The sequence below is a fragment of the Mus caroli genome, chromosome 13 (assembly GCF_900094665.2).
Source record: "Mus caroli chromosome 13, CAROLI_EIJ_v1.1, whole genome shotgun sequence".
NCBI lineage: Eukaryota > Metazoa > Chordata > Mammalia > Rodentia > Muridae > Mus > Mus caroli.
This window is the reverse complement of record NC_034582.1, coordinates 38,182,782-38,201,633: the sequence shown is the minus strand read 5'-3', so window position 1 is coordinate 38,201,633 and position 18,852 is coordinate 38,182,782. Positions and strand designations below refer to the sequence as shown.

The 18,852-nt window shown below is 45.0% G+C and overlaps 1 protein-coding gene across 7 annotated transcripts in view; it reads right to left on the bottom strand.

Moving 5' to 3' along the window:
• The window catches only part of Phactr1 (phosphatase and actin regulator 1), a 455,390-nt gene that overhangs the window by 210,382 nt on the left and 226,156 nt on the right, over positions 1-18,852 (bottom strand). Inside the window, exon 1 of one of the 7 annotated variants that reach the window (XM_029468521.1) lies at positions 9,405-9,957. The exons of the other annotated variants lie outside the window; for them this stretch is intronic. Within the exon in view, the coding sequence (XP_029324381.1) occupies positions 9,405-9,636 (232 nt within the window). The 5' untranslated portion in view covers positions 9,637-9,957. Of the gene's footprint in view, positions 1-9,404; positions 9,958-18,852 lie in introns of those variants that run through there. 7 annotated transcript variants of the gene reach the window in all.

Sequence of the window (18,852 nt, the reverse complement as noted above, 5' to 3'; positions counted from 1 at the left end):
CACACACACACACACACACATGCATGTGCTTATAGCCAGCCTCTGTCTGGATTATCTAAATTTACTAGTTTTCTTCAGTGGTCTGAATTTACCCTTTCTTGATCAATATGCCTCCAAACCTTTTCTCAATCTGTCTCAAATGTCCTCCAAAGTGGCTCTAATCCAAGTCACAGTCAATGAGTATCAGGAAGAACAAATTGGACTTTCACACATACATTGCCTCAAGAATATAAATAAAATAGGATTGTTACTTCGTAACGCAGTCTGGAATTTCTCAAGCAAATAATCCATAGGTTCCTGCATGACACAGCAATGCCACCTCTAGGTACATACTGAGGAGAAATGAAGACCTGTGTCTACACCTAAGTTTGCCCAGAAATGTTCACAGTGGGACATTCACAATAGCTCCTGTAGAAACAAGTCTTATACCCAACTGATGGATGGATGGATGGATAGATAGATGGATGGATAGATGGATAGAAGGATGTGTGGTATACCCACACAGAACATACATAAAGGGAGGCATGATCTCTGGTATACAGTATGGATGAGCCTTAAATACATTATGTGTAGTGAAGGGAAGCCAGACACAGGAATTTACATAGGACAGAGAGTCTATTTATATGAAAGGTCCAGAGTAGGGAAATAGATAGACATCAAAAGTAGATTTTCACTTGCCTGAGATAAGTGCTATAGACTGGCAGAACAGATTAACTAAAAGGATCAGAGTGTTGGGGAGGGGCTATAGAATAATGAGGTGCCTTGCAGCTGCCTCTAGTGATGGATGTAAGATCCTGTGAAGATACCCAAACTGCTTACATGCTTTAAGTTAGTGAATTAGCAATTAGGTATGGTGTGTGAATTACGTCTTAATAAAGCTGCTAAAGAAAAAAAAACCCTAGGTCATCTTGCATCCTTCATGTATGGCATCCACTCAAATCTCACCGCTCCCCAGCTCCTGTGTATTTCCCCCAGGCACAGCAAGCCATTGTCCTTGAAGTCACTTTAATGAATGGATTTGTACTTATCAGCTAGATGGGTAATTAATACATTGGCAAATATTCATGTGCTGAACACATTTTTGTTCCACACTTAATATCCGTACATCGCTCAAGACACTAGAAATAAAAGACCAAAGAGGAGTTGTGGAAAGAGTCTGGCTAAGGACGCTCTCTACCTTTGATGGGACTTACAACTTTTCTCTACCCTTGCTCTTTATCCTGTCCCCAGGTGACCCTTTGTTAGCCTAATGCTATCTATCCAATACAATTGAACTCAGAAGCCTACTCCTCCAACAAGACCTAGGTGGCTTTCCTCCCCTTAAAGGAGAAAGGTTCTCAATCTCTGGTCTCTGGCATCCAAGTATTATCTCTGTCATAGCAGCACCCCTCGCTGGGCTATCAGGTCCTCTCAGGGCAGGAATTCAGACTTGTCTCTTTTCTCACACCAAGATCACTATAGCATCAATATTTGAGAGGTAAGTTAACCAACGGCCATATTTCACTCTCCTTGTGGCAATGCTAAAGAAATCCCACCATATCTGTCTGCATATAGTCTGCTGCTAAGATGCTGGATGGTTTCTGTGCTGGACTGCAATATCAATAGTTCATTCTTTCTCTTTCCATCTTGGCACCTGGATTGTTTGCTTAGATCCAGGTTCTCTCACTTGAAGCCTTCCTTCTTTGGGCTCCTCTTTTCTTCCCAACAACATGACAGGTGGAGAGACGGTCACTTCTTTCCCTAACTCTGGCTAGCTAGTCTTCAGCTGGACCCTATTCATGCCCTCGCGTTCATCACAACTGTCAGGCAGCAATAGGATATTATACACAGCTAATGGCAGCTCTCAACTGGTTAAGGTGCCCCTCCCTTCAGATTGACATTTTGACACTCCCGACCCTCCTTTTCAGTGCTAGGAAATTGAATCTAGGATGTCATACATTCCAGGCGAATGCTGTACTCTACAGCCACACCCTTCGATTCTTCTTGAAGCCTTAAATGTCCAATCAAGTCCAAGAAGTTCTTTCCATCTGTATTGATCAGTAAATCACAGAAAGAAGCATTTGGGTCTAGAAAACAGGTAAAGAACTCTTTATCCACCTCATGAACAGTTGTCATGCACAGAATCTCAATAAGTGTCATATACAGATTCTAGCTACTGATCTTTCAGTTGGGTTTATCACCTCTGCATGTAGGATTCTGCTTTAAGTTATAAAGCTCCGAAATATGTAGACATCTAATGGAACCAAAGTGAACATGAGTAGATGGGGTCAAGTGTCAGGCAGATACTTAAACAGAAGAATTTTATTAGCAAAAGTATCCATGAGTAGAATATTATGCTAAAGTCAGGCCTGGTGATGCAAGACTGTAAACTCAGCTACACAGAGAGGAGAGGCAGGAGCATGGCAAGTTTAAAACCTCCTTAGGCCACCTTCCTGTCTCTAAGGCATCACAAAGAGGGTTGGGGGAAGACAACTATGGATGGGACCCCTGCCTACGGTGAACAAGGCCCTGTGGTCAACCCTCATTACAAAACAAGTCAAGTAAATACCTAAGAGAAAGAAAAGAAGAAGGAATACTGCACTAAAAATAAAATTAGGTGATGATTTCCAATCGCTAGTGTAGACAGAATGCAAAACACATTTCTCATGCAGGTCAGAAGTGCAGGATTTTCATCCTCTGACAATGACTGCTCAAGGTCAAGGGGCATTCGATCCCGAGCTATGAATGGCCACAGTGGCTGAGTCCTCTTTCAGGTCTGGTTCTTCCCAGGTGCTACCAGTAATGTTAGCAATGTTAGAACAAAACAAAACAAAAACCAGGCTAAACCAAGACCAAAGCCCACCAAAATGTATTTCAGAATCATTTGGGAGTGAGGAGTCTGGGTGGTAAGTTCATGGTGATATACACCCTCTCTGGTTCCTGGAAACTATTGTTTAGTGTTCCATAAGCTTGTTTTTAAAGGTAACTTGGTGAGGTCATCTGTGCTTCCAAGCCTATGGTGCTCAGGAGATGAAATCGGAACTCCTTCAAAAACCTCCTTGGGCTTTCTGAGACCTCTCTTGCTCCAAGCAAGACGCACCACACTTGCTGTCCCTGAGTCCCACAGCTTTCCCTCTTAGACACTTCACACTTCAGTGGACTTGTGTGTCTACCTTCATCTCCCTGGCTCTTCTCTGTTTTTGATTTTGTCTTCCCAGTGCTTCTCGGAATAACTCATGTAACTGGTTGGAAAAGAGCAGGCACTGTGTTCACGGATGCCTCTGTTGGTTTGTGTCTTTTTCTGCCGTATTCCATATGTTCCCCCTGCAAACGCTCTTTCCTGGACCCTCAGTGCTCTTTCATGGTTTCAGTCTTCTATGTTCCACAGTGAAATACTTCTTCTCTTTACCTGAAACACTCTCCTTTTCTCTTATTCCAAATGGCCCCTCCTTGGGGAAGCTTGCCTGCCTTCCTCACCCCGTTACCAGTGTCTTCAAGCTGTTTGATAGCTGCTTTCTTGTGGTCGCTGAAGTCCAAGCTTTTTAAAGGTAATGGATAGCTGGTTGGTGTCCTTGTTGGTGTTAACCAATTACCTGGGCAGGGCTTTGAACAAACAAGCTGAGTTCACAAATAATGTGGGAAAGTCAAGAAACTCTCAGCTGCTTGAAGACTTGACACCTGAAGCAGAGGCTGAAGGCCCACCTTCATTAGACTTGCCTGGCTCTACACACTCCTCCTTCATTTCCTTCTAAGCACATTTCGCATGTCTTGCTGGCCTTCCCCCACACCCGCTTTACATGCTTGGGTTCAAATCCAGGGCATCCCACATTTTAGGCAAGTGCTTTCTCACCAAACTACACCCTCAGCCCTTCTGTCTGCTTCCTCTCTCGCCTCTGCGTTCCCTTACTCTGAGAAGTGACTGAAATCTATCTCCATCTGTCCACTTCGACTACTGCGTTGTCTGTAGACGGACTTCATCAGTATACATTTAGGTCCACCCATATTGTTTGTTCTTTTACTTAGGATATCAAAATATAAGTCTTAACCATGATCTAGGGAGAAAAAGGGTTTCCTCTTGGACCCAAGTCAAGAAATTTAATTACAGAAGAGGCAATGCACCATAGTACAGCAGAAGAAAAAACCCAAGGCAAAATTGGACTTTGCTATAACCAGACAAATGATCGTAATCACAGCTAATATTTCTCAAGCATGCTCCCTTGCCAGGCACCATGCTAAGCGCTTTGTACCAATTATCTCATTTAATCCTCATAATTCCGTGCGGTAAATAATACTGTAATATCCTACCCGGCTAGCAAGGGGAGGGGCTTTATTTGCAAACAGAAAGGAAAGTTCCAGGGTCCAGCTGTGGACCACTGCTAGAAGCTGCATCTTGCTTCCTGAACCTTTCTGCTTGCAACTCAGGCATCAAGTGGTAGCTTGATCTTGAAGGGCTGGCTACTCTGCATTCCCCTGATCTCTGTAAAAGGTAGGGGTGTGGGCCATAGAAACTCACAGGGCATATTTCCCTAAAGGGCTGTCCTGCTGAGAGCCTACAGTTAGCATAACAAAGATTCAGGACAATTCTCCCTTCAGCATCCACTTGGGGAAAGTAGGCATAGTGGCATACATGTACACTTCTAATCCCAGCACTTGGAAGGCTGAGGCAGGAGGGTTCCTATGCATTTGGGGCTAGCCTGGGCTATCCAGTGAAACTCTGTCTCAAAAAGAATAATCATTAAAAAATCATATGAGAGTTGACTAAGAAACATGATGAATAGTTTTAGCTTCTAAACTGAAACCTGGAGGTCTGTTCAGCAAATCAGTGGATTAATATGCTTGCATGTGAATGCCTGGAGAACAGCAATCATACCTAAGTGCATCAAGACAGGCTAGCATATTGATTAATAACCAATAATGCCTCGCTTTCCAACTGCCTTTTTTATTTCTTTCAAAATGTCATGGCAAAATCAAGACTGAGCCTCCCAAGTATTTCTCATAACTGTTAACATGTTTTCTTTCTATTGAAACAACATCTTCACAGAAATGATTTTGTTTGTGTGTGATGCTGGAGATAGACCCCAGAGATTCACACCTGAACACAGGCTCGACCACTGAGCTATATCCCCAACTGCACCTTAGAGATCATTGGGAAGACTGCTTTCTAAAAATAAGCCACCATGATTAAGACTCACAAGGAATTAAAATAATAATTGAAACTTCGTGAAGATATACTGAAATATTTCCCTTATGTTTGCTTTTTAATCATTTATATATGAAGTAGTACCTTCCTAGTCACTTCCAATATAAAATTTTAGTGGCAATGTAATCATTTCTCATAGCTTTTCAATATACACAATTTCTACTTCATTTAGGGATAATTTTTTCCCCTCTCTTCCTACCAGTCAGCCTGTCAAACAAGTAGATCAAGGAGAGCTTTTGAAAAATGTTCCAGAAAATTCTGCTGTTTCTCCTCATCTGTGGCTCTGATCAGCTTAGCTTATTGAGATAGTAAGAGTACAGGACATGCACACAGCTATAAACACACACATACACACACACACACACACACACACACACACACACACAATTCCAAATTCTCTGAGTCAGCAGTTCTCAGCCTGTGCATCACAACCTCTCTGAGGGTCAAAAAAGCCTCTCACAGAAGTCACTTAAGACCACGAGAAAACACAGGTATTTAAGGTATTTACATTATGAGTCATAGCAGTAGCAAAATCACAGGTACAAAGAAGCAATGAAATAATTTTATGGTTGGGAGAGGGTTCCCACAACATGAGGAACTGTATGTAAGGGTCACTGCATTTGGAAGGTTGAGCCCTAGATGTTGTGGAAGGGAAGAAATAAAAATGATCTAAGAACTAACATGCCCGTGCTCTGAGGAAAACTGCTATCTGCCTTTGTTTTATCTTGTGTTTGAAACTCTGTGGCCTTTAGCACTGAAGTGCTACATCCCTCCACTCCCTCTCTGAGAGCAGCTTCAGTCCAGAGGGGAGATAGCAAAGACCGGCAGAAGCACAAAGCAGCCATGAGTGGGTGGCGGATTTATTCTACAGCTTATTGTTATTAGTAGTATTAAAGCGATTGGCTTAAAAATAAGGTCAACAAAACCATATTTAAGGCTGATGCACAAATATTAAGAGCATTAAAAAAATAACTTGAAAAAAAAGATAATTTCTGTGGCTGGTGAGTGGCTCAGCAAATAAAGACATGGACACCACAATCCGGTGACCTCAGTTCAGTCTCTGGGGGAGAAAAGAAGAAGAAGAACTAAGTGCTATAGGGTGTCCTCTGATCTGCATACATGTGTGGTGGCATGTGTACATGTACACACAATGCACCCTCACATACACACACATATACACATACACACACAAATACATACACACACACACAAATACATACACATACATATACACACAAATACATACACATACATATACACACACACAAACATACACACACATACACACACACAAATGAATAAGTGTAATTTAAAAAAGTTAGTGGCTAAATTTATTTTTATATTCTCTTCAACTAGTCAAGAATTATTTTTTTCTTTTAAAATTTACTACATATCAGCAAAAAACATTTGGTTAGAGATCTTTAGATGGCAAAATTATAAAAATATGCTTCAAATGTTTACAACAAAATTGTCATTTTAAGGAAGACTTCTTAAATGGGACAGAATATTTTGTGGATGTAGCTACGTGGCCTCTTTACGGTTGGTCAGGAATGAGGCAGACTTAGAGAGTGAGATGCTGCAGAAGGGAGAGCCACCATAAGCATCTTTCTCTGGTTGGAGTGTGGTGCTTTAGGAGAGAGCTCGCCTGGCATGTCTAAGGCCTGGGGTTCTATCCCCAGCACCTCAAGAAAAAAGCAGGAGAAGAAAGAAAGGTCTTTCTCTATAAGTTTTGGGAGAAATCTGTCCCCTTTCAACCCTGAGCATACATTTACTTTAAAAAGGTCATTGCTCAGGTGAAATGCTGAGCAGATTAAAGCGCTTGGTGCAGATCCCTGAGGCCCATGTGGTGGAAGGAAAGAGCTAACTCCTGGACGTTATTCTTCTCAGACCTCTGTATGGGTGACATGGCTCAGGCATAGACACCACACACATGCACACACACACACACACACATGCACACATGCACACATGCACATACTCTCACATTCACACACACTCACACATATAACCACACAATCACACACATACATAAACACCACACACACACATGCACACACATACTCTCTCAATTCACACACACACACATACCCACACATACACACATACATACACACACCACACAATATACTCTCACATTCACACACACTCACACACATATACACACANACACACATACATACACACCCACACACACACACGCACACATGCACACACACATACTCTCACATTCACACACACTCACACACATAACCACACATACACACACATACATAAACACCACACACAAGCACACATGCACACACACACACTCTCTCACATTCACATACACTCACACACATACCCACACATACATATACACACCACACACATATACTCTCGCATTCACACACACACACTCACACACACATACACACATACATACACCCACACACATACATACACCCACATACACACATACATACACCCACACACACACACACTCAATGAATGAAATAAAATTTTCTGATGTTCCTTCCATACAGAAAAAGAATGAACCCAACTGTACCACGCTCTTATTTGGCTCAACAAATGAGAGTACCACACACCTGGTATAGTGGTACAAAATTAGGTAAAACTTAGACATGATAACCTTAGCCCTCCTCATATATGGATCTCCTGCAATTAAATATGTGTATCATGTTAAGTGATACAAGAACATCCTCGAGTACATACTTCTGAGAGCATTCTGAAATTTGAGGCTATGGAGAAAGCATGAGTCCTAAAAGGAAGGCAGATGGCAGGTTAAAATACATGCCAGCCTTGAACTGCACACAGTACATGTTAGCGGTGATGGGGCTCATAATTACATACACAAGCATATATCCTTGAGTGTAGAAACACCCTTCCCTTTTTATAGTAGTGCACAGAGACACTCATTTAAACAAACTCCCACGAATGGGGAAGCAGCCCATTTGGGATACCGCTCAGTCAACAGAGTGACTGGCATTTAATAAGTAGCTTGGCTCGCAACACATTCTCCACTATACTGTATGGGAAAGGTCTAGTTTGGGGTCCAATTAATCTGCTCACATGCATTCACCTTGCTGTCTCCAGTTTAGCAGTCAGCATAAGAAACAGACGCATGTCAACATGTGTGACTCAAATACCATTAAACCCAACAGGAAGGGCTTCGCTCTGTCCTCCCACCTCCGGGACTGTCCCAGTTTGCTCTTGGGTGACTCGCTTGCTCGCTCCACACCACCCAGCCTCTCTCACATTTTAATCAAAGAAAACTATAATTACGAGAGCAGGACTCTAATTTTGAAAAGACATTAGGCCATCCGCAGGCAGTCACTTCATTACGGAGCACTTCCGAGGCCGGCAGAGAACTGGGAGGGGGGTTCTAAGTAATCTCTGTTCTTCCAAAGGGAACACTGGAAAGCTGCCTGCACAAGCAGGTGTAACTGGAGCTAAGCGTTGAGCTCAGGGCTGGCCTCTGTTACATCTGCTGCTTAAAAACTTTCCCGCGACCTTCAGTGGCCCACCGGAATCTGCACACCGGGCTGTTGGGGAATTGCCAGCAGAATCCTACATAGGCACCTCCACAGAGGAGTCCACACACAAGCAGAGGCTTCTGCCTGCTCCAGGGCCAACTGTCCCTGGTCCTTGGCTCTTTCTGCCCAGGGCTGCTGCCTGCACCTCCCCCACTCTGAGCACTGGGCATCTGTCCAAGAGGGACGAGCTGTGGCACCCAATAAACAAACAAACGAGCAAACAAACAAATNCTCCAGCCATATTTTACTCTAAAGAGACACCATGCCAAACAAACCCACAAATGCTCAGTGAGCTGGGTCCCTCAGAGGTCAAGGCCAATGACTTCTTCCAGGGACCCCACCTGAAGGAAGCCCACAATCTGTAATGTAACCCCGAAAATTTCACAGCAGAGATGGGGCTGGGGGTGGGGGTGAGGGTGGGGGAGCAGGTCTAACATTTTTTTTAAAGCTTCTGTTGCTGCTGTGGACAGATCCCCTAAGACCCCATCTTGTCAAATCAAAAAGCCTACAGTTGATTCTTTGGGCGCTGCTGAAAGCCCACTGGCTCTCGGTGACACTCTGCAAAGTGCAGGGCCCGGCTGCGGGGAGCGAAGGTCTCCACAGTTGTCCAGGTGGCAGATTCCGCCAGCACCCGGGACCGTGGACTGACAGAGCCACCTTCCCGCCACCTCCCCGACGCGCCGGGCACTCACCGTCGCGGCCGTCCTCCCCCCGGCTGCAGTTGCTGCAAATGTGCTTGATCTCCTTGCCCAGTTGACAGTGGATCACAAACGACACGTTGTTATTGTTGTTGGGGGCGGGGTCCTTCGGGGGCTTCATGCTCAGCAAATAAAAAGCTTTCTTTTTGGGCTTCACGGCGGCGCCCGCGCCTGGCACGGCGCCCTGTCTGCAGCGCGGCTTCGCGGCGCGCGTGGGCTCCGCCATCCGCTCCCCGAGCGTCCGGGGCCGGTCGCCGATCGCCGCCCCGCGCTCTGCCACTCGCGTCCCCCGGCCGCGCCCGCATGCCCCCACGCCACACCAGCGCCACTGTGGGGCGGGGCAGGGCGGGATGGCGCGCTCGAGGTCTTGACCTCTTTGAGCCTGGACAAATCCCGAGACCCCGGGCGGGGTGGAGGTGGGAAGGGCTGCGGAGGGCTGAATCTGCTCTTTCTATCAGCGAAGCTCTGGGTCTCCTGGGCTCTGCCTCCCCGGGGCAGCCCCACCCCTCGGTGAATCGCAGCGCCCCGCAGCTCCCTGCCAGCGAGGTTTTGTGGCCACCTTCACTCTGGAAACTCAGGGCAGGATGCCACAGCCACCCCCTTCCAGGACTCCCGCTGCCAAACGCAAGCAAGATGTACTACAGCAGGCAGCTGTCCCAGCTCTAGGGTGGAACTGAGGCCAGAACAAATTATATTCTCAGGTGGGTCCAACCACAACCCAGGACTAGACAACCTGTTACAGCATCCTTGCTTTTGCTTCCAGTGGAAAAGCTTCCCCGAGATGAAGGGGACTTTACTCCAGGGTCCTTAGTTGAAGTCAAAGGGGAAAACCCATCTTCCAGCCATCCTCAACATGCAACTTAGGGACACTAGCTAGTTCACTGAATACTCGTCAGCTGCCATTGCTCTGTGATCTCAGGCTGAGCAAGGCAGGCGCCCTGTCTGCCTTGAAGACTTCCAGAGAACAGCTCCGGAAAGAAGGCAAAGCTACAGTCTCATTTGTTGAGGTTTTGATGGTTCTGAGTGACTTTTAAAGGTCACTTTGTGTTTAAAACCCACTCATCATTTATAGGGCATCCCGAGACTCTTAAAGAACTTTTCAGGGAATCTAGGCTTTGAGAGAAGCTACACTTTACAAACATATTAAATGCTTTATTTATTTAAAAACAAACAAACAAACACTCTGGGGCCTGGAGATTCTGGTTTCCTGGGCCATTATTGAGACCCGGGATTCTGTAACAGTTAACAAGCTCCGGGTGGGGGTGGGGTGATTTTGAGGAACTGTAAACAAGAGAAACTATTATTTACAGCCAGGTGTGTCAGACTCCACAATGTCCCATTCCCTCTGTGCGCCAACCTTACCATACCCGGGTCCTTCTATTTGAGCCTACCAAAATAGTGTCAATCAAAGAATGTACAGTCGGACAGTCACTTCCGGTTGTTACCAAGAACTTTCTGGATGCTAACTTCAAACTATTCTGGGAAACTGAACTACACCAAGGACCAGTTGCTGTTGTCTCTCCCCTATCCAGAGAGGCTTGGGNCCCCCCCCCCCGCCCCCGTGAGGGTCACGTGCTACCTCGTATTGTTTCTAGGCACACAATCTACCATCCAATCATTTGTCAGCCCAAACGGGCACAGGCAGTTTCACTTTTATCTTATTGGTAAGTTGGTGTGCTCTGCCACCCTCTGCCCTGGAAGGGATGTCAGCCCCAGGGTAGGGGGCAGATGTTGGAGAGGTGCTCTCTTTAATCAGATGCCCCTTTGTACAAGTGTCCGTCAAGGTCTTTGGTAATATCTCCCTTTCTCAGCTAGGTCATCAGCCCTAGAGGTAAATGTCACCACTGCCTCTGCTCTTCTCAGATTAGGTGCCACTGAGTTCCCAGCTCATACTACCTTGTATCTGGGAGATGACAAAGATATATTTGTGATGTTGTTCGGATGCCTAAAGGGATGAATCTCATGTCACGGGCAAAGACATTTTCTAATCCTTAGGCCTTGCCTTCATCTTAGGTTTCCTCTTAGCTCTGCCAAGAAGAGAGGAACTGTGTGTCCAGAGCACATTACATCTTTTCTAAACAGTATTTTGAACACTGCCAGCCTTTCCAACTTCACTCTCTGCCCCACAGGTCAGAATAAGAAGACTTGCGTCAACCCCACCTGGCCTCATTAAAACAACTGGACTGGAAGCAATCTGTTATTCACTCCCTGAATACTAAGCCTGACCCAAGGCTGTGTGTCCTAATCTTAATTGGCCAAGTATCATTGTGATTGTAGCATAGCAGACTCGGACATAGCCGCTAGCAAAAGCTCACATATCAAAGGATGTGCCCTGGAGGCGGGGGCCTTTTATTTAAGAGAAATGTGCAAGAAGAATTGGCTTGCCTTGGACAGCTACTTGGACGGTGCTCTCTCTTCCTAGCTGTCCTCCTCGAGTTGACAGCCTCTAACTGGTGCTGCCCGATGGTACCTGTTTGTGATATGAAGCTATTTATGTACTAAGACATTACAGGGCAATAAAATTAGGACCCAGTTTCTCAGTTGCACTAGCTACAACTTAAAAGGATAGCAGCCACGTGTAACCAGCAGCTGCTACAGTCAACCGGGAGGCTGACAGATCATCTCACCCCTGCCGCCACCAGCACCATGTTTTTCTTAGATGTATGAAGATTTATATCTGAGGCTGAAGGACAGAGATGCCATCTCCTATTGCTACAACAGAAGGTTGGCTAAGATGATCAGAGTCCAACACATGTAGTGCTGGCGGTTATATCTGGCAGTTTCTGGCACCAGTTTACTTCAGCAAGTAACGGGGCTGATGGGAACGTGTTCCTTGTGTTTGCTCTTGACCTTGTTCTGTGCACTGTGTTCCTCCTTGCTGAAGCTTGCTTCTGACGTCGGCTGTTAAAGCATCCTAACAGACAGCTCAGTGGTGCCAAGGGATGCCTTTTACAGGGCCTGTGCTTGTCTCCACCCACAGACAACTCATGCCTAATGATTAGCCTGTTCTGGCTTAACTCAGTTGATACCGTTGGCAGTTTTCCTCTCCCTTGCATCAAGGAAACGGCCATCCTAAAGTATTTTATTAAAGAAAAAAATACAGTGGGGCTTTTCTTCAGCTTTAAAAGCAGGGGGGAATATATTATATTGAAGGGAAAAGCATCCCCACGAGTCCTGTCACCTCGAACAGGTCTCGGTGGTCTTCCCGAACTTTTTACCCAGATAATCTAACTAGGAAGGAGCCATGATGATCCATCTTGTTGTCACTTATTTGAATGACAACCTGCTCCCGTCCCATCCTACACTTGACATAAATTGGTTTGGTGTCCAGAGACTCTGCTACTTGAGATGCAATCCCAAAGACCTGCAGATTCAAGGAGCCTATTACAACTGCATATCCCAAGCTCTGCCTCCAAATCTGCATTTTAACAAGATCTTCAAGAGACCTGGATGCACAGTAAGGCCTGAGAGGCCCCTGCGGGAATCAGTCTGGTGATGCCATTAATTGTCTATGGGAAGAGTGCATATTTTAGCTCCAAAGCAAAAAGGTAGGACTTCTGGTGCCACAGGGCTTAAAGTTTAGTGGGGAAGAGGAGACACTTGGTAAAAGGCCAGACATCAGTAAGAACAACAACACACACCGAATGGAAACACCAGATCTCCAATCAGGAATAGACACAGAGGACAATGTGTTCATTATCTGGGCTGGGACCTCGTGTGGAGGAGGTCCTGCAGAGATTTAATGGACAAGGTGGAGCTGTGTTGAGAGAGGCGACCATGGAAGGCTGATCCATAGCAATTGGGGCCGGAGGGTGGTAGTGGTGGTGTCAGAGGCGCAGTGGGGAGGAGGCAAGCAAGCTCGTAGAGGAAAGGAGTTGTGCTGGGTTCTGAAGGTGAGGATGGACAGCCAGCCATCAGCCAGCAAGGCAGTAACCAGAAACTGGGCTTTCTGGAGGAGAACAAAATTATGGTGACGTCAGAGGCCCCTGACATGCTCCCAATCTAAATGTGAGAAGCTGAGCGTACTCTGTTCCAAAAACCCCATGGTTTAGGAATGGTGAGTGGGCAGAGTTAAGGGAAGAGCTTTTGTTATGCTCTTTGTATCTGCTGCTTTTCTTGGTGCTGTGGAAGAATTCCCAGCACAGGTCAGTGAAGGGAAAGAGGACTTGTTTTCACTCATGTTTGGGGTTGTATTAGCACATCATGGTACTAAAAGGCACAGTGGTGGCCAAGTCTGTTGAGAAGGGAACCGTGACTTCTTACTGTCACTTGCTGGACTACGAGCAGATCCTAGATCAGAGGCCAGGCCAACTACCCACAAGGAGAACCCTGTGGCAGTATGCAAATTGGCCATCTAGGCTCTCAGTCCAGAATAGTTCCAGAAGGTTCCACAATATCCCCCAACCAGTTCCATCAGCCTAAACCAAGCATTGAGCCTACGGGGGACATTTGATTCCCAAGCCATAACGTTTAAGAAGTTCCTTAACTCTTACTGAAAAGGACACATTTAGGCCAATACCAGGCAGATATAGAACCATTCAGAGGGGTGTACTTTGGAAAAAAAAATTTACCATATATCCACAATGCAAGAAAGGTTTGAAACTCCTTTTTTCTTTCTGTCATTGCCTGTCTTAAACTGCTGTCCTTTCTGCTTCTATATTGTCTGTATCTCCTGTCTCCTTCCTAGCCCCAGTGAGCTGAATGGCATCCATCCCTGTATCTGTATCTGAAACATGTGGATGTGATCTTGTTCAATCTTTCCAGACATAGCCAAAGACCTTGAGATGAGGTGACCACCCTAAATTATGTTGGTGGGCCCAATAGCAAGTGTTCTTATCAAAGACACACAGGAGGTGATGGAGAGGTGGCTCAGTGGTGTGTGTGCTGATAGAAGATGCAAGTTTGGTTCCCAGCACTCACATCAGGTAGAGTACAACTGACTGTGACTCCAGATCCAGGGGATCTAACGCCCTCTTCTGGCCTCTGTGGGCACTGCACTCAGATGTACACACTCCCACATAGTCATATACATATATAGGTTTAATTAAAATAACAATAAGTCCTGTCTTTAAAAGACACATGGGAGAGTCGGACAAAAAGAGGAAGCCCCATGAAGATGGGCCCAAGATGGGAAAGCTGACATGAGAGCTGGAAAAAGACAAAGATGAAATCTTCCAAAGGTTCGTGGGGATCGTGGCTCATCTTAAACTTGGACTTGTGGTCTGCAGAATGTTGACATGACCAAAACCAGTTGTTTTAAGTCACAGCTTTGTTGCCATTGTTACCTAAGCACAAGATAACTAGTATACTCATTAAATATTAACAATAGGCTATTAATCACAAAATAAGGAAGTATTTTTCAAATCTGGCCTATCATTTTTTAGACTTGGCCTAAATGTATAGTACAAAAATTAAGTCAAAGTTAAAAATTCCAAATTGTTCACAAGCACAGAAGAGTGCTACACTGTTGTTTTTGGTGTGTGTGTGTATGTGTAAATATGTATGTATGTGTATATGTGTGTGTGTATATGCGTGTGGTGCATGTGTGTAGTGAGTGTGCATGTGTGGTATGTGCACATATGTGTGCACATGTGTGTGTGGTGAGTATGCATGTGTGTGTATGTGTACACACATGTGTGCATATGTATGTGTGGTGTGTATGTAGTGTGTGTGCATGTGCATGTATGTGTGTGTGTGTGTATATGTATGTGGTGGGGGTTGAGGGGTGTTGCCTGGTGGGTGCTTTGTTTGTTGTGACAGGAGACAGAATGGATGTACAGAATGTAACTGAGGTAGTCTGGAGTTAGAGGGCACACAGCTTCCAGGACTTTGCATGTTTAGCAGAGTGGTCCAGGACTTCTAGTGGATGCCTGATTTTGGCCAGCAATTGCCTGGCCTGTTTATGTACACTGTTTTCCCTAGAAAACTCAACACATGATTTTTTTCTGTCCTTGTAAGTAGAGACCCTTTCTTTTTCACTTAAAGGAAGCACCTCACAGCTTGTCTTTGGCAGCTACAAATGGCCCACTTTACCACCTTTTTACATAAGGGCCATTATGAAATATAATAAAGGCTACTTGAACACAGACACTATAATACCAGGACAGTTGAGCGGATAACCAAGATAACTGCTAAATGAATTTGGAGTGGCTGGCATGTGGAGCACTGGATGCAGCAGCAAGGGGAAGACTCTGGCAGGAGAGATGGTTCCATGTGCAAAGCAACCATTGCACAAGCACAAGAACCCAAGTTCAGATCTTCATGCGACTGCTGGGTGTGGTGGCACAAGCCAGCTCCCAGCAAAGGGAGTCTGCAGGAGGCTCCCAGGGCTTGGTGGGGAGTACTCTGGCTAAGGCGGCAAGCTTCCACTTTAACGAAGAGACCCAGTCTCAGCAAAGCAAGGGGTAGAGAGAGCTGCAGAGCAGGACATCCTAATATCAGCTTTTGTCCTCCATATGCACATCCCCTCTGGATGCATGCACACATATCACACACACATATACACACACATACACTCATACATACATGCACATACATACACACAAACATGCCACACACATATACACATACACACATGTGCACACATACATAATATGCACACTCATAATACACTAATACACACATGTGATACATACATACACACTCATATGCCCATATATACACACAAACATATCACACACATACATACACATATGCATACATATATACACACATATCACACACATACATACACATATGCATACATATATACACACATATCACACACATACACAGACATACATCATACACACAAATACACTTATACACACATGCACATACATACACACAAACATGTCACACACATATCACACAAACACACACACACACACACCCCGCAAGGGTTCCCCCTCACTGTTTAGAATGATACGCAGTTGAAAATGCATGAATTATTTTATGGAATTTTCCATTTAGATTTTCAGACAGTGGTTGACCATGAGTAACTGATGCCAGGGAAGGCAAAGCCACAGACAAGAGGCCATGGCACACTACATTCATATTCTGTGCATGAAGATGTGATGGGCACTTGATGAGGGAGGCTGAGTATCGTAGGCAACTGAGGGATGTGTAAGTAGAAGTCATATTCAGCCCCATAGACTCATCCGGCTGTGTGGACCAGCAGCTACAGCTGGCCAATGGTATAATAGGTTAAATACCCTCTGACTCTTTCTTGTCTAGTTATTAAGTATTTTAATCTGTCCTGCAGGTTGAGATTAGAAAGAACCTCACAGGACGCAAGGGTTTATTCTCCCAGGGGTAGTGTTTGCCTATGAAGAGTCTGTATTCTTCAAACTGAGTTTTGTAGCCTGTGACAACATTCTTTCAGGCTAAGAGTCTCTCCATATTGTTTCATAATCCAACCCAGCAGGGGTTTGGTGCTGGATCCAGGGAGATATCTGTGGACAATAAGGTTTACAGAAGCAACTTCATCTGTCTGATTTTAGAACTGGAGTTGGGCTTCTTAAAAATACTCTTGAGGCATCTAAATGGTGCGAGCAAGATTGCTTTTGTGTTCTTGTGACTTGTTTGTTTTAGCTAAGGGAATTTCCACACACACCCCACCCCGAAAATGCTAAATAGAAAGCATTTTTTTTCCTTCCAGGCTTATAATAATTATGCTCACTAACAGATTGTTCTGTGAAAATTCTCCTGAAAAGAGCAGACAGCTATGTGAAGAGAAGTGATTGAAGACATTGAAACAAAACAGGAAGGGAGAGAGCCAGTGGAGGGAGGACCTTCGGAGAAGGATCTGTGTGCAAGGGTTGCAGCGCTGCCTTGGGGAGCTCTGTGGGTCTCTGGTTTCCCACCTTGGTTTTTCACCATGTAAATGGACGTGGCTTTGAGCTCCTCCTGTTGCCCCAGCCTCCCAATTACCAGCCTGGAAGGTCACTATGATGGGTCAGAAAGGACTCCTTATCTTTCTGAATTAGCCCAAGTGGGAAGAGGATTGTCCTAGAACAGTTTCTGGGTTCAGTAGAAGAGTCTTACTGCTAGTAGCCGTGTTGGTAGAGAGAGTGCCATTTTAGTAACTGGCAAAAAAAAGGTCAGGTCTGCTAGGAGCAGATGTCTCCAAAGTCGGTGTTGCTAACACTCGTGAAAGGCTTCCCGCCCAACCTAAAAATCAGACATTAGACGTTGCTGTTCACATCTGGGAAAAATAGAGCCCAGATTAGGCCGCAGTGAAGAATTGTCAAGTATTAACATGTGGGCCTTGTTATTCTAAATTCTGTTACATTATGTTCCAAATTATTAATTCTATTTTATGCTTTATATATAATATATGTAATCTTGTGTTCTTTTTAGAACCAGGCTTCTCTGGGGACAGGCTTAGGTTAGTTGTAGCTATTTAACTCAGAAATGATAGTGTGTTTCATACTACAATAAAAAAAAACTGAATGAGAAAGTCCACTAACAGAAATGACAACATATGTTTAAATATGTAAAGAATAACAAGTTTGAGGCAAACGAGTTCACATAAGACGTCTCCCTCTCTCCATACATTCATATATCATGTAGGTATATTTTTACATCCATATGTATTCATATGTATGCATGCATAATCTTTTTTATTCAATAAATGATCTTGCTATCTATAGCCCAGGCTGACCTTCAATTCACAGTACTGCCTGCCTTAGGGGACAAAGTGCTGGTATTTTTAGGCATATGTCACCATGCCTGGTCTCACAACATTGTTGTATGAACAAAGTTAAAACTCAGGGAACTGACCACACACCTCGGCCTATTTTTTTTTAATAAAGCAGATATTATAGATGTTAACCTTGTTCTCCAATGATTTCTAAATCCTCAGATGCACGGAGGCGTTGCAGCTAAAAGACTCTGTGAGCAGGCAGGGCTGGGTCCGCAGTCGGGACCTGTGTGTGATGAACTGGAGACTAAGACCGAAGCCTCTGCTTCCGTTTGCGCTCCGGAATGAGTCAGAGATGAGCTGCAGCAGCTACAAACTCAAACGTTCCCCGAAGGCTTGCTGCAGGCTTGGCTGCCAGCCTGTGGCCCTACCAGGAGGTGGAGAAACTTTTAAGACACGGGGCCTACTGGGAGGGAGTTGGGTCACTTGAATTTGCCCTTGAAAAGGAGCCTGGCTCCTTCTCTCTCCTTTCCCTTTGCTTCCCAGCAACCATGAGGTGAGCAGCCAAATGCTCCTGCCATGATGTTCTGCACCATTAGAATCCAATGCTAGTTGCCAAGATGGCCAAGTGGTCTAAGGTGCTGTGTTTAGGTCATAGTCTCCTGGAGGCATGGGTTCAAATCCCACTTCTGACAAATTACTCTTTGGGTTGAAGAGACGGCTCAGAGGTTAAGAGCACTGACTGCTCTTCCAGAGGTCCTGAGTTCAATTCCCAGCAACCACATGGTGGCTCACAACCATCTGTAATGGGATCTGATG